Genomic DNA, 14,506 nt, shown 5'->3' on the forward strand with positions numbered 1-14,506 from the left:
CCCATTTTCATATTTGGAAATAATTTACTTTTATGTACTGATTTATAGCCATACAAAATATATATGCCTTATTTTACACCACAAGTTTAATTTTTTTTTTCTTTCTTAAACTCTGTAACCAGTTAAATAAGTTCACATATATTAAAACAAATGAAATAGTTTTTTAAACCGTGGCAAAACGTTAATACCAGGGGTAAAAAGTGGCTAATTACTGAATTATACTGTATTACCCTTTTACTCATTTCCAAATTTGAAATTTTAGACATATCTAGCTTTACTTTCTAAACTTCTCGAATTCCAGTAAAAATTTGCAGAGCTTCCCATAAATGAACAAGCAGGTAGGAATTAACATATGTCACGGCCATTATCATTTCTACTTGTAACCAATAGCCAAAACAATAAAGATATGTTTTCTCTCTCGTTTTATCGGAGTTTCAGAGGAGAAATGTTAGTGAAGTGGCTCTCACAAGAAAAATTGCCCAGCGAAATTGAATATTGTTGTCTTTTTGCACTTTGGCACCATTTCTTCTTTGCAACTTCATGGCCGGCTCCCAGTTCCCGCCAGAAAATTATTCAGAATATCCATTCAGAATATCCCAAATATACTGTAAATATTCCCCTCTACTCTTCCTCAATACCCCAGTAAATATTTTGAGACACAATTTTGTTGTCCCCAAATTTGATTTGTCCATCTTTCATTCTTATGTTTGTTTGATTATTTCATGCACTCTTTATATATTAAGTATCATTTACAAAGAAAAGAATAAGAGTGCAATTGTTGTGTGTGTTGGAAACTTGAATTGCAAGAAATGGCAGCATCAATGGGTAGCCATACAGATGGTGAGAGTCTTATAACGGGTCGTATTGTTATAGCATTAGACGCGACCAAGGATCACTTTGAGCAGGAAATCAAGCAAACAATCAATGAGATCAGAGCACAGGGTAACATTCTTCACGCGGGCGATACCATTATTGTGCTCGGGATTTTGCATAAATATCTACATCCTAGTGAGTGCCTGCCTCTCCTTTTGCAGTTACTATCTCATTTTCTATTTGAAATTGCTACTTTTTAGTGCTTGAGTTGCAGGGTGATCGCACGATTTATCTTTGACTTTTGCTAATGTTGACATCATTAATTGCCATTTGTTTCATTTGGAAGAGGGCATGAATGAGAAGAGAAAAATATTACCAATTGTAGCTACCTTTGAATCAACATGGCGTCCACGTTTTGAGGGTTGTGCTTGATAAATTTTACTCGAATTGTAAGGTTATTAATAGTTTTCTATTCCTGTGGATTTTCATAACTCTACAGATGATGATGAGTCCTCTGAACAATATGATCTAATTTTAGGCGCAACTCAAACTTTTGAAGTCATTATATCGGCCTAAAATTTTATATGTCCGATTAAAGTGAATGGACAAAATCAAGGTGATGATTAGATGTGTGACAAAACAAATTTATTTCCATTTTAAGCTTATATGGAGATGCATTCTGATTTCTGTGAAGTGACAGTTTGACCTATAAGATGCTATTTTCTCCCTTTAGGATATGTCTAACACTTTGTGCTATGGTTCTTAAAATCTATCTCCTATAAAACTCTCGGGAGAAAAGATCTGTAGGGCCTTAAAAGATGGTACGTAAAACATAAAATTCTGCAGTGATACATGTAGAGATTGTTCATGAACTTGATGGAGTATGATGTTGATGTAGTTTATTATGCTTAATCTTGCATTTTCTGTCTTGTACACTTTATAAACTAGTTTCTTAATAATGAACAACAAATTTCTACTTTCTTCACTTGTCCATTAGTTCCATGACAATTACGCAAGGATATATCTTCTAGCATTTTCCTCTTTTTATTGCTTGCTAATGCCTTATAGAAGCTTTCAATTTTCACCATTTCCCGTTCACCAAAATGAACTTTCCGTTTTGATAGCTAATGGGTTCAACTAGAATGTTTTTTGTCATCAAGAATTGGTTCTTGTTTATCGCTGCTAAGTTATGACCAAAGTCACTTTAGTGGGGACTCATATTTTTTGGTTCACGAAAGCTTACAACTCCAGTAGTACTACGCATGATTCCTCTTTCCTGTGACTGTTGAAGTGCAGATAAGGAATACATAGTTTCTACATATTATGCCATTTTTATGGTCAAGGGGGAACTGTGGTAGACCAGTATTAGCTGAATAATTACATGCGAGCAGAGGCGGATTCAAGATTTAACTTCTATGGGTTCAGCTTTTAAAGTTTTTAGCATTCAACACATTATATTTTTAAAGTTATGGGTTTATATCTACTATTTTTGCAATTTTAATGAATTTTTATATATAAATTTTTACTCCGCGTCAAAAGTTTTGTGTTCAATTGAACTCGGTATTAGTACAATACATACGCCCCTGTGTGCGATTGACCACTATATCATTGCTCATGTCTTTAGCTGACTTCTTATCTTGTATGTTATACATCCTTACAGTATGGGTTGCTCACTCATTTTTGTGCGCAGTGGGTTATCAAATGGAAGCAGAGCCACTGTCCATTTTTGGAACTCACAAACGTGAAATTGAAAAAGAGGTAACAAAGAAGGTTGATACATATGTGAACATGCTCATGCAAAGTGCCCAAGACTGTGAAGGTGAAGGGGTAATATATACAACTTAAGACTCATAATAGCTCTGTACTGCAAGCAACTGCTAATTGATATATCTTAGAATGTGGCTAGAAGTATCAATAGAAGCCACCCTTATGAAAATTCTGGAAATTTTTACTTCCCACTGGCCTAGCAAGTTTGCTTCACTCTGGAGGCATGTGGTTGAGTTTGACCTACTACATTACAGTCTTTTGGAGTTTGTTCATATCCGTGTGTTAGCATATCAATAAAATTTCAAAAATAATCTGATGCAGTACAGATTAGCTTTTGAAAAAATTAATTTTCAGATGTTCACAATAGGAGTAGACATTACAGCTCCCAAAGTATTTGAACTTGGTTTAGAAACTGCCTTGTTATATTGTCTTAACCTCAATTATATAGGGGGGACAACGCCCACATAGAGCCCAGTTACATAAGGAAAACGGCAATTAAATGAAAGTGCAAAAGAATGTTAATCACCGGTGGTTCATCAACATATAAACTGGAGTCCACCTTAATAAAAATCACACTCTAACACTGATTCAGCCTGCAGGATTTATGAATCTTGAAGTAAAGTAACTGAAATAAAGAGTGGCATAGTAGCAGAAATAGAAAGATGATTGTCCCATCCTCATTTGATAAGACTATTAAAAAAGCAGTTTATATAGTTTGTATCATCCCTTGCTTAATTCGTTTATAATTTGAGAGCTATTATCTTACAAGGCAGATGATATGAGCTGCCCGCATTCTATATATATTGAGGTTTCTCCAAAATAATATTCTTAGGATATCCATGGGTTCTTCCTTTATCCAGCCATGCGGAATATCTTTGAATTCCATGATCTTCTTGGAATGGTCTTCTTATTAGCGTGCAGCTGTAAGCAGCTAATTTACAATTCTGGGGCAGAGAGAGAGAGAGAGAGCTATTATCTTACAAGGCAGATGATATGAGCTGCCCGCATTCTATATATATTGAGGTTTCTCAAAATAATATTCTTAGGATATCCATGGGTTCTTCCTTTATCCAGCCAGGCGGAATATCTTTGAATTCCATGATCTTCTTGGAATGGTCTTCTTATTAGCGTGCAGCTGTAAGCAGCTAATTTACAATTCTGGGGCAGAGAGAGAGAGAGAGAGAGAGAGAGAGAGAGAGAGAGAGAGAGAGAGAGAGAGAGAGAGAGAGAGAGAGAGAGAGAGAGAGACTATATTCATCTGTGGAGGCAAGTGAAAGGCATCAACTGGATGGAGTAGCATTTTGATTGAATGCCCAAGCTATTCTTTTACTTGTCTTTCTAGCTATGTCATCTCATTATATTTCTGTCCAATGAAATGCATTTTATTTCTTATATATATTTGTATCCCTTTAATTTTGTTCTTACTACAAATTACTATAAATTGTGCTTAGGTTGACATTGAAGTCAAAATTACTGCTGGGACTCCAGTAAGGAAGGTGGTTGTACAAGAGGTGATAACTATCGATGCGGCATGTGTTGTACTAGATAGGTATGTTCTCTGATGTTACCATGGTAATTCCAGTTCTTGTAGTTCGCATGACGTCTCTTTCATTGGGAGCTAAAGTATACTGAGACTTGAACCAACAATAAATTAGTCGTAAAATGCAGAAGACAACAAATGCTACATAAAAACCTCCTCTTTTCTAATAGGCTTTTAAACAAGATGGAGAAATAAACATGGCAAAGAGCAAAGAGTTTCTGGTCTCAGTGTTGCTACCATGTTATGACAACATTGCAATGTGGTTGGTCCATTGAAAAGGAATCCATCCCTCACATCATGAGGCCAATTCATAATCTGAATAAGTAAATAAATATATCTCTTCCTATCTGCCAAAATATAAAGATCAGTTGGAACCTTAACTAGTATGCAAACATAGCATCTTTGCTCAGATTAGGTTTTTAACTCTTCCTTTAAGAACTTATTGATAATTTTCACTTAAGGAACTATTTGAACGGAATTTTGTTGTATTGTTTATTGAGTAGCTTTGATTTTGGTCCACCAGTATTTAAGGGATACACATGGATCTTCAGAGAATTGGCATGGACCCTTGTTTGGAGTTTTCTTCTACATTGCTTTTGTCACAAGATGCTCCGCCTTTGTTTACCCTGTTTCTCTACTTTTTCTCTCATTAAAAATGCATGGTTAAGTCTATACCTGTTAGTCATAAAGCTGATTTGTAGAATTGGAATTTTACTCTGTATAGACTATTATGTTTAATGTTTGCGCATTGATTATTAATATTGTGTGATTGCAATACATTTTGTTGCTTATTGTGGTTGGAACATTAGGCTTCTGTTTGCAGTGATTTTGCTCCTTAGTTAGAAGAAGAGAAAAGGGAAGTTATTAATTTAAAAACTTTCTTAAAGCTTGGTTTTATTGAAAGGAAAGGAACATGAGAGAATTTCTCAACTTGAAGAGATAAAATTAGCCACTAAGTTGCTTGATGCTTAGTGGTACTCGCTAAAAAAACATGAAGAGGAAATGTAACTTTTAAAGTCCATGAAACTAGTCCCTCGACTTGCTGATGGGATCATGAATATTGTGGTTTCATGAAGATAACAGCAAATTTAAGCTATTGAACTAAAAAACTACATGACATCCACAATATGCATGCATGTACGAAAAGGTCTTGCCGCTATTAAGTAGAGCTGGGTCGATGCACTTTCCCTCAGTCCAAGGTAGGTTTTTGTTTGTTCCATATCTGGTGCTTCTGATGTTGATTTCTGAGCTTCGTAACTACTGTCTGATACAAACAGAAGCGCATAAATCTAAAGCTCTATGATTTTATCAAAGGTGGAACAATGTCTTGCAAGACTTCTTCTCTCATTTGACTCGAGAAAAAACATGTATTTTCTATTTGCTACCAGAAAGTCAGCACTTATCCTTGAGAATTCAGCCTCCCTGGTTAAATCTATATTGATGTGCTTCCAACTTTGGATCTATGAAAAACCATGTCCGCATTTTTGTAGTTGTTACAAGGAAGTCAGTACTTATCTTTCAAAAGTAAGCCTCTTGGATTAATTTTTATGTCATCATCTGCTTCCTACTTTGGATCAATGGTTTATATGTTTATTGCCTCTATATTGCTGATAGAATCTCATGTTTGTTTGACTCTATGACATTGTTTTCTATTCTCTAATTATGACAAGGTTAAACCCTTACAGGTACCTCAGGCGGGATTTGACGTATTACCTTAAACACATACCTTGCAAAGTTGCATTAATTAGTGATAACTTGTTTGTGAAGGTTATGAGACCTTATTCCATAATTGATGCGGACAGCATTGAGAATAAGTTATACTTTTCTTTGTCCAAGCAAGTACCCTTGGCACCTCCTCCGACTGAAGAGAACACAGAGCAGTCTGTTATTTCAATGAACTACTCAGGTTCCGTGGAAAGCTCCGAAATTGCAAACAATGAAATGGTGACATACGAACAACCGGAGAATAGCACTTCACTCGAAGATTTTAGTGCCAATCCTATGCAAGAAAGATCAGGTGTGCTAGCATGATGATAATTGTGAGAATGCACGACAGAAAAATCTATTATTGATGTTAATTGTAATACAATGAACTCTATTTATAAGTACACATAATATATAACCTACTTTTATTACATACGGGACTAGGACTAATTACATATATATTCACATAGCTATTCTAACACTCCCCTCAAGATGGTGCATACAAATCATATGTACCGAGTTTGTTACATATATAACTAATACGATGACCGGTGAGGGACTTGGTGAAAATATTTGCAAGCTGATCATTCGGCTTCACAAATTTTGTAGTAATATCTCTTGAGAGTATCATTTCTCTGACGAAGTGACAGTCAATCTCAATATGTTTAGTTCTCTCATGGAACACCGGATTCAATGCAATATGAAGGGCAGCTTGATTATCACACACAAGTTCTATTTGGCTGATTTCACCAAATTTCAAACTCCTTGAGCAATTATTTGATCCAAACTAGCTCACATGTTGCCATAGCCATTGCTCAATATTCTGCTTCTGCACTAGACCGAGAAACGACATTCTGTTTCTTGCTCTTCCTGGACACCAAGTTACCTCTTACTAAAACATAATATCCAGACGTATAACGTCTATCAGAAGGTGATCCTGCCCAATCAACATCTGAGTATCCAACAATATGCTCATGGCCTCGATCTTCAAATGATAGTCCTTTGCCTGGAGTTGATTTTATATACCGAAGAATGCGGACAACTGCATCCAATGACTATCACAGGGAGAATTCATAAACTGGCTCACAACACTCACAGGAAAGGAAATATCAGGTCTAGTCACTGTAAGGTAATTTACTTTACCCATCGGCCGCCTATATCTTGCAGGATCGCTAAGTGGCCCCCCTGTCCTGGTAGAAGTTTAGAATTTGGATCCATAAGAGTGTCAACAAGTCTACAGCCTGTCATTCCTGTCTCCTCAAGAATGTCCAAGTCATACCTCTGTTGTGAGATCACAATACCTGAGCTAGACTGAGCGACCTCAATACCCAAAAATACTTTAATCTGCCCAGATCCTTAGTCTGAAAGTGTTGAAAGAGATGTTGCTTCAACTTAGTAATACCATCCTGATCATTGCGGGTAATAACAATATCGTCAACATAAACTACCAGATAAATAAAGAGATTTGAAGCAGAATGCCGATAAAACACAAAGTGATTAGCTTCACTACGCGTCATGCCAAACTCCTGAATAACTGTGCTGAACTTACCAAACCAGGCTCGAGGAGACTGCTTTAGACCATAGAGTGACCGGCGCAACCGACAAACAAGACCACCAGACTCCCCCTGAGCAACAAAACTAGGTGATTGCTCCATTTAAACTTCATCCTCAAGGTCACCGTGAAGAAAAACGTTCTTAATGTCCAACAAAGAGGCCAATGGCGAATAACAGCCATGTATAGAAAAAGGCGTACTAATGCTATTTTAGCCACGGGAGAGAAAGTATCACGGTAATCGAGCCCAAATATATGAGTATACCCTTTGGCAACAAGACGAGCCTAAAGTCGATCAACCTGGCCATCTGGACCAACTTTGACTACATACACCACACCCAACGACAACCAACAGTAGATTTGCCTGATGGCAGAGGAACAAACTCCTAAGTACCACTTGTATGTAAAGCAGACATCTTGTCAACCATAGCATGTCGCTATCCTGGACGAGACAATGCTTCACCTATAGACTTAGGGATGGAAACAGAGAAGAAAAAAGTTACAAAAACATAATGGGGTGATGACAGACGATGAAAACTTAAACCGACATAATTGGGATTATGATTAAGTGTGGTCCGTATACCTTTCCGAAGTACAATCGGCCGACTAGGAGGAGACAAGTCCGCAGTAGCAGCAGGGTCAGGTGCAGGACGTGAATTAGCTGGGCCTGATGCTGGGCGCGGACAACGATGATAAGGCAAGAGTGGTGTTCCTGAGGCTGGGGATCTAGGATGAGTAACACTAGATTCCTAAACGGTTGGTAATTGTAAGACTTTTGTGGTTGAGAATATAGGATGAGCTATAGATGGTGGGGCTGGAGCTAGAGTTCGGGCTGTAGCCTATGATGGAGCCATGGAGGAAGGTGAAGGGGAAATAGTGACTGAATCTCCAAAAGATGAAACTGGTAGCACCTCAGAAATGTCTAAGTGATCACCTAGGCCTGTGAAGTATGACTGAGTTTCAAAGAAGGTAACATCAACAGACATAAGGCACCGCTGGTGGTCAAGTGAGTAGCATCGATACCCCTTTTGCGTTCTCGAGTAACCTAGAAATACACACTTAAGAGCACGAGTAGCTAACTTATTTTTTCTTGGAGTAAGGTTATGAACAAAACATGTGCTCCCAAAGACACGAGGTGAAAGAGAGAACAAGGGTGAGTGAGGAAACAACACAGAGAATGGAACTTGATTCTGGATAGCTGAGGATGACATACGATTAATAAGATAACAAGATGTGAGAACTGCATCCCCAAAAACGCAACGGAACATAAGATTATATGAGTAGACAGTCTCAATGAGATGCCTATTCTTCCTTTCCGCTATCCCATTTTATTGAGATGTGTATGGATAATATGTTTGATGAATGATCCCATGAGAGTTCATAAACTGCTGAAATTGAGAAGACAAATACTCTAGGGCATTATCACTACGAAATGTGCGGATAGAAACCCCAAATTCATTTTGGATTTCAGCGTGGAATGTCTGAAAAATAGAAAATAACTCGGATCGATTTTGCATCAATAATATCCAAGTGCACCTAGAATAATCATCAATGAAACTAACAAAGTAGCGGAATCCCAAGGTAGAACTGACCTGACTAGGACCCCAAACATCTGAATGGACTAAAGTGAAAGGTGACTCTGCTCGATTATCAGGACGCCGAGGGAAATAGGAGCGAGTATGCTTACCGAGCTGACATGACTCACACTTTAGAGTAGTCAAATGAGACAAACCAGGTACCATTTTCTTAAGTTTTGACAAACTGGTATGTCCCAACCGTTTATGTAATAAATCTGGTGAACAGTAACAGAACAAGCTGTTGAATCAGATGCACTTGAATCAATGACCCAAAAATCGGAGGATGAAGATTGGGAAATACAAGTCACGCTAGTACATGTTTGAACAACAAAAGCTGTCTCTGAAGATGTCTGTTTACATGCTTTGTACTAAAGGAACTCAATATAATATGGTAGAGAAACCATCCAACTATTCATAGTATTGGATCCCATTTCGCTACAATTAATTTCTCAAATTCTTGATTAAAAGTTGTAGGGTTAACTTGAAATAGTAGAAATCAGTAACTCCTGCGGGAAAACTGGAGAAATATCTAGGCAAATACTATTCACAGCAGAGAAAAAGGACACTATTTACGCCAGAAAACACTGTTCACGCCGGACAATTCCAAAGTTGTCGGAATCTGTCGGAAATAGTACTGCTGGACTCGGAATTGCTGTGCGAGTAAGCTGCCCTAAAGGAAGTTTGTCAGAATCTGGCTAGATGGAGTCTCACACGCCCGGTGCGTGCATAGATCTCGCTAGAAAATTTCCAGTCTGCCCTGTGCGTGGGTAGGAATTTTACGGTGGGGTTTTCTGGGGTTTGGTTGCGGGACTACAATGGACCTTGTGGTGGTGTTGGTTTGTGCACACCACTGATAAATAGTGACTTTGACGCAAACAACCACTTATGTCACCGGAAAATTGCACGGTGACTGAGTTCTTTTTTCCGGATGTCACTGGAATGATGCAAAGTGATCTTTTCTCACTGATGCTATGATACCATGTGAGAATGCACGGGAGAAAAATCTATTATTGATGTTAATTGTAATACAATAAACCCTATTTATAAGTACACATAATACATAACCTACTCCTATTACATATGGGACTAGGACTAATTACATATATATTCACATAGCTGTTCTAACAATAATTTTAAAAGAAATGCAGCCATTTGGGTACTATTACCCATGTCTTTTGATATCAGTGGCATGTGTATATCATTAACCTTGTTTAGTTAGATTTTTCCTTCTTTTTCTCAGATATCCTTTAAGGGACAAGTAAAACAACTCATTTATTCTAATGTTAACAAGTAGGCCTATACGCCGTACCCCTGAATGAACAAAAAAAAGCATGATATTTTTAAAATTCTAGCATAAAATCTTGCTGCTGTTGTTACAAAACTTCATTATGACACTCATGCTCACATGAAACAAATATTACCGTAGTGAAGTAATTCCTTGTTGTGTGGGTTGAAAGGTATCTCCAAGCCTTGTTTGATTCTATATTATTGTTCATGGATACTAATTCTGGTTGTAAAATTAGCTGGTTCTTCATTTTTTGGGAAAATGGATTATTGTTCTTGCATATGAACTACTCATTAAGAATTTGGTAATTCATCGGCTTTTGGTAATGGTTCGTGTGCTGGTAACTTTAAGTTGCGGCAGTGCAGTGACATCCGACTTTGAGGGTTCGTAGTCCTTTTCTGGTTTGAGTCCTGCTCAACTTAGTAGGGAGAGGTCAGAAGAGGAATTCTCAACGATATCTTCCCTTTCAGTTTTCATGGTTTTAAAAGACCTTCTGTTTTCTGAAAAGTTTGTAGTTCTTTTGTAGTTTGGATTCCTACTCAACATAGTAGGGAAGAGATAAGAAGAGGAATACTAAGAAATATCTTTCCTTACAGTTTTCATGAGTTTAAAACGGGCTTTTTCTGTTTTCGGTGTTTTTAAACTAGTTGAATTATATAAATCTGTTATAGTATTGGCCTCCTTGATGTTGATGAAAGATGTAACAATCTCTAGTGTAAAACTGTAAGGCATTTGATACAGAGTAGGGAATCGTCTCCTGTCCTTCGCGCTTTAATTGTTTAAAAATTTTAACAGGTAGGTCTGCCAGAGAGGAAATGAAGCATTCAATTCCTCCTGTTATTCAGAAAGAACGAAAACCACCGACATCAAGGAAATCCTCTAATACACCATTTCTTTGTATTGCTTGTGGAGCAAAGACAGAACTATATATCAAGGATTCAATGAGATTCAGTTTCTCAGAGATACAGCTGGCAACAGATGATTTTTCGAAGGATAATTTGCTTGGAGAAGGTGGATATGGTCATGTATATAAAGGTCGGTTAAAAGATGGTCAGGTCATTGCTGCAAAGGTGCGGAAGGAAGCAAGTACACAAGGGTTTTCCGAGTTTCATTCTGAAGTTTATGTTTTGAGCTTTGCACGTCACAGAAACATTGTGATGCTTTTGGGTTATTGCTGCAAGGAAAATGTTAACATCTTGGTCTATGAATACATCTGCAATAATTCTCTCGAGTGGCACTTATTTGGTACGTATTATTATGATAGTCAAATATTGGTCCAGCAACATAAAGCGCAAGATAAATAGTTATTTGGGGTAATATCTTGGCAGAGAATACAGAAAATGTCCTTGACTGGCACCGCAGATATGCTATTGCCATTGGCACTGCAAAGGGCTTGCGTTTTCTGCATGAAGAATGTCGTGGAGGTCCAATTATTCATCGTGACCTGAGGCCGAGCAATATACTACTCACTCATGACTTTGTTCCCATGGTACATCTACACATTTTGATTCGCCCACATAGAAAAACTATTAGTATTGTTAGACTAAATAGAATGAGCAGATAATTTGTAGTTACCACATTCGTCCCCCTCTTGTCCCCCTGCTTCTGTTCCTCCAAGCTGGACTGAGACCTGAATAAAAACACTTGGGAAGCTAATACTAATTCCATTCTTCATATGGATAATTCTGTTTGTTTTCATTTGTCATAGATAGGTGACTTTGGCCTGGCTAAGTGGAAGACAGACGAGGATAAGATTTACACGAGGATACTTGGCTCATTGGGGTGTGAGCAATTCCTATACTTCATTGCATACATAGATGACAACTTTGAGTCAGATATTCACCAAAAGCTTTGCTTGCTTCATGCAGATATCTTGCTCCTGAATATGCTGAAAACGGCATTGTGTCTGTAAGAACAGATGTCTATTCATTTGGCATTGTGCTTATACAACTAATTTCAGGACGCAAAGCCGTAGATTCAATGAGAGAGGGCCATCACTCCCTTAGACAATGGGTATGTTCTCTGGGCTTTCGTTACTTGGGATCACAGTTAAATGCGATTCCTTCAAAAGATCTAGCTAGTTTAGGGAACTTTCATTTCAAAATTTGAGTGCAATTTAACGGGAAGTTGATCTTTCGCATTTTCAGGCAATTCCACTCATTAAAAGGCTTGCATTGCATGAGCTCATTGATCCTCGCATAGGTGACTCTTACGACACATATGAAGTGTACCACATGGCTAGAACAGCATTCATGTGTGTGCAGAATGACCCTGAACTGCGCCCATCAATGGGAGAGGTAAATTTTGTTAATTTATGAAGTTAATTTGTTGATGAACTGCTTAGTAATAGAAGAACACTGAACATATCATCAGCCTATCAATCCATGTCAAAGATATTATTCTTTTCGTTTTTAAGTTTCATATATTGGTTCATATTTATTCTCTTCATAATATTCCTTATGCAACATTCAAGAAGCATATACAAAAACATTCAGGATTCTTCATTTGAAATACGGCCACTATTATAACTGTGAAGCAGTAGTATGCAACACAGTAGTGATATTTTTGAACATCAGAAATCAGAAGTCAATCTATTGTCTTAATTTGGACTTAAAAAAACTTTGTTGTTGCTTTATGATTGCTCTCCAGGACAAGGTTGTGCCTGTTAAGTATCATGTTGTATTTTCTTCAACCTCTACTTGATAGTCTTTTTTGTTAGTCCATTTTGAGTATCGGCTTCCGTGATTTGATGATGTACAAGCTATAGAGAGATTGCTTTCACCAGTCTGTTTTATCCCAGTTTCCTAAAAGAAGGATGAATTGCCATGTTATTCTAGTTTGACTTAAGGGAGCACCTCTCTTTGGAGAATTTGGTGCACCCAGTTAATGATAGGCATAATAAGTTCACTGACTGCACTTTGGAAATTGGGAGCTGGAATTTTCATCTTTATTGTTGTCTAGCAATTTGCATTCCGTACTCTGCTTCTTGATAGTGTGCAGCTCAACATCTTATTGCTCATAAGGCGCAAAATGCATATAGTTTCATGTCAGTGGTGGAACCAGGATTTTTACTAAGGGGAGTGAAAAGAAAAAAAAGTAAACACATGAAGAAGCCAAGGGGATTTAACAATATAGTAATGCACACATTATTATTTTTACCTATCTACACAGTGTAATTTCCAACGAAGGGTTGTCACCTTGGATAAAAGTGGTTCCGCCACTGTTTCACACTATCATATTGATTTGGTGATAAACTGACCAAGAACTAACTTTCAGGCCATTTGTCATAGCCAAAAACCTGTGAAAAAAATTCTTGATTATGAATCTAAATAAGGCTGGAGAAGTGAAAGGAAAGCAGGTTTTTCTTGGGGGAGGGGGGCGTTAGTGTTGGAAGCTACTTTATAGAAGAGAAAGAACTAATTGATTATACCTGAACTCTACTCTTCTTTAACCATAATAACTTAATTTTGGTAATGCAGTAACCTAATGTATACGACACAAATCTTGCTTGCTGAATATGGATGGATTATCTTATTTTGTGATTTTACTCTTAAGTGATGAACTGGCTGGTTGCAAACACGAATGCAGGTTTTGCGTCTTCTTCAAGGGGAGTTGGAGCATCTCCACCAGATCGTGGAGCAGTTCATTCCACATTTTATTAGTAAATAGAAATGTGATCAATCATGTTATGTTTAATTTGTTGCTGCAACTTTCTTGGAATGTTTTACATTTCTGTGCCCGGGGTAGGAAAAAGAGGTTTCCCGATCCTAACAAATTCACAATTGAAGGACAGATTCCCTTCCTCTATGTAATCATCTAAACATTTGAGAATCATTCTGATGAATTTGGCTGCTCAACTGTGTAGCTTACTCGATTCAGAATGTAACCAGTTCCTGTTGAATTTTTTTTTAGCTTTTCTGCGCGTTTTATGTGCCTATGGTGTTCCATGTTATCCAAAAGGGTAAATTAGCTTTCATAAGCTACGGATTATTTAGTTATGGCATGCTTATCGTAGGTTGAACAATGCCAAGGTACATTGAACTTATAGCATTTTTCTCCTAATAGTAATATTTATTCGCTAAATACATGCATTTATTCAAGTGTTTGTTAAATTGGAACTGAATGTTTGAGTCAGGCCTCTCTATAAAAGCATCCCTATATAACAATACTTCTCTATAAAAGTCAAACTTTTTCGGAATCAATATTTATGTTATGTTATAATATATGTTCTCTATAACAACATTTTGTTATAATATTCAAAAATATTT

The 14,506-nt window shown here is 37.3% G+C and overlaps 1 protein-coding gene across 1 annotated transcript; it reads left to right on the forward strand.

The window, feature by feature from the left end:
• The first annotated feature begins 242 nt into the window (after positions 1–242).
• On the forward strand, positions 243–14,173 carry LOC104086243 (serine/threonine-protein kinase PBS1-like). The gene is made up of 10 exons (XM_009590458.4): positions 243–1,008; positions 2,504–2,640; positions 4,032–4,129; positions 5,806–6,137; positions 11,034–11,483; positions 11,567–11,727; positions 11,947–12,020; positions 12,107–12,251; positions 12,386–12,535; positions 13,827–14,173. Exons 1-10 carry the CDS (start codon positions 810–812, stop codon positions 13,905–13,907), a joined length of 1,827 nt encoding a protein of 608 aa, XP_009588753.1. The 5' UTR covers positions 243–809; the 3' UTR covers positions 13,908–14,173.
• The last annotated feature ends 333 nt before the right edge of the window (positions 14,174–14,506 follow it).

Source organism: Nicotiana tomentosiformis, chromosome 4 (genome assembly GCF_000390325.3).
Source record: "Nicotiana tomentosiformis chromosome 4, ASM39032v3, whole genome shotgun sequence".
Classification (NCBI taxonomy): Eukaryota; Viridiplantae; Streptophyta; class Magnoliopsida; order Solanales; family Solanaceae; genus Nicotiana; species Nicotiana tomentosiformis.

Excerpts from the sequence above, each read along its gene's own strand:
- LOC104086243 (XM_009590458.4), top strand. The coding sequence starts at position 810 with ATGGCAGCATCAATGGGTAGCCATACAGATGGTGAGAGTCTTATAACG. Across the intron at positions 4,130-5,805 it reads GCATGTGTTGTACTAGATAG|GTACCTCAGGCGGGATTTGA; the intron begins GTATGTTCTCTG and ends AAACCCTTACAG. Across the intron at positions 12,021-12,106 it reads AGGATACTTGGCTCATTGGG|ATATCTTGCTCCTGAATATG; the intron begins GTGTGAGCAATT and ends TGCTTCATGCAG.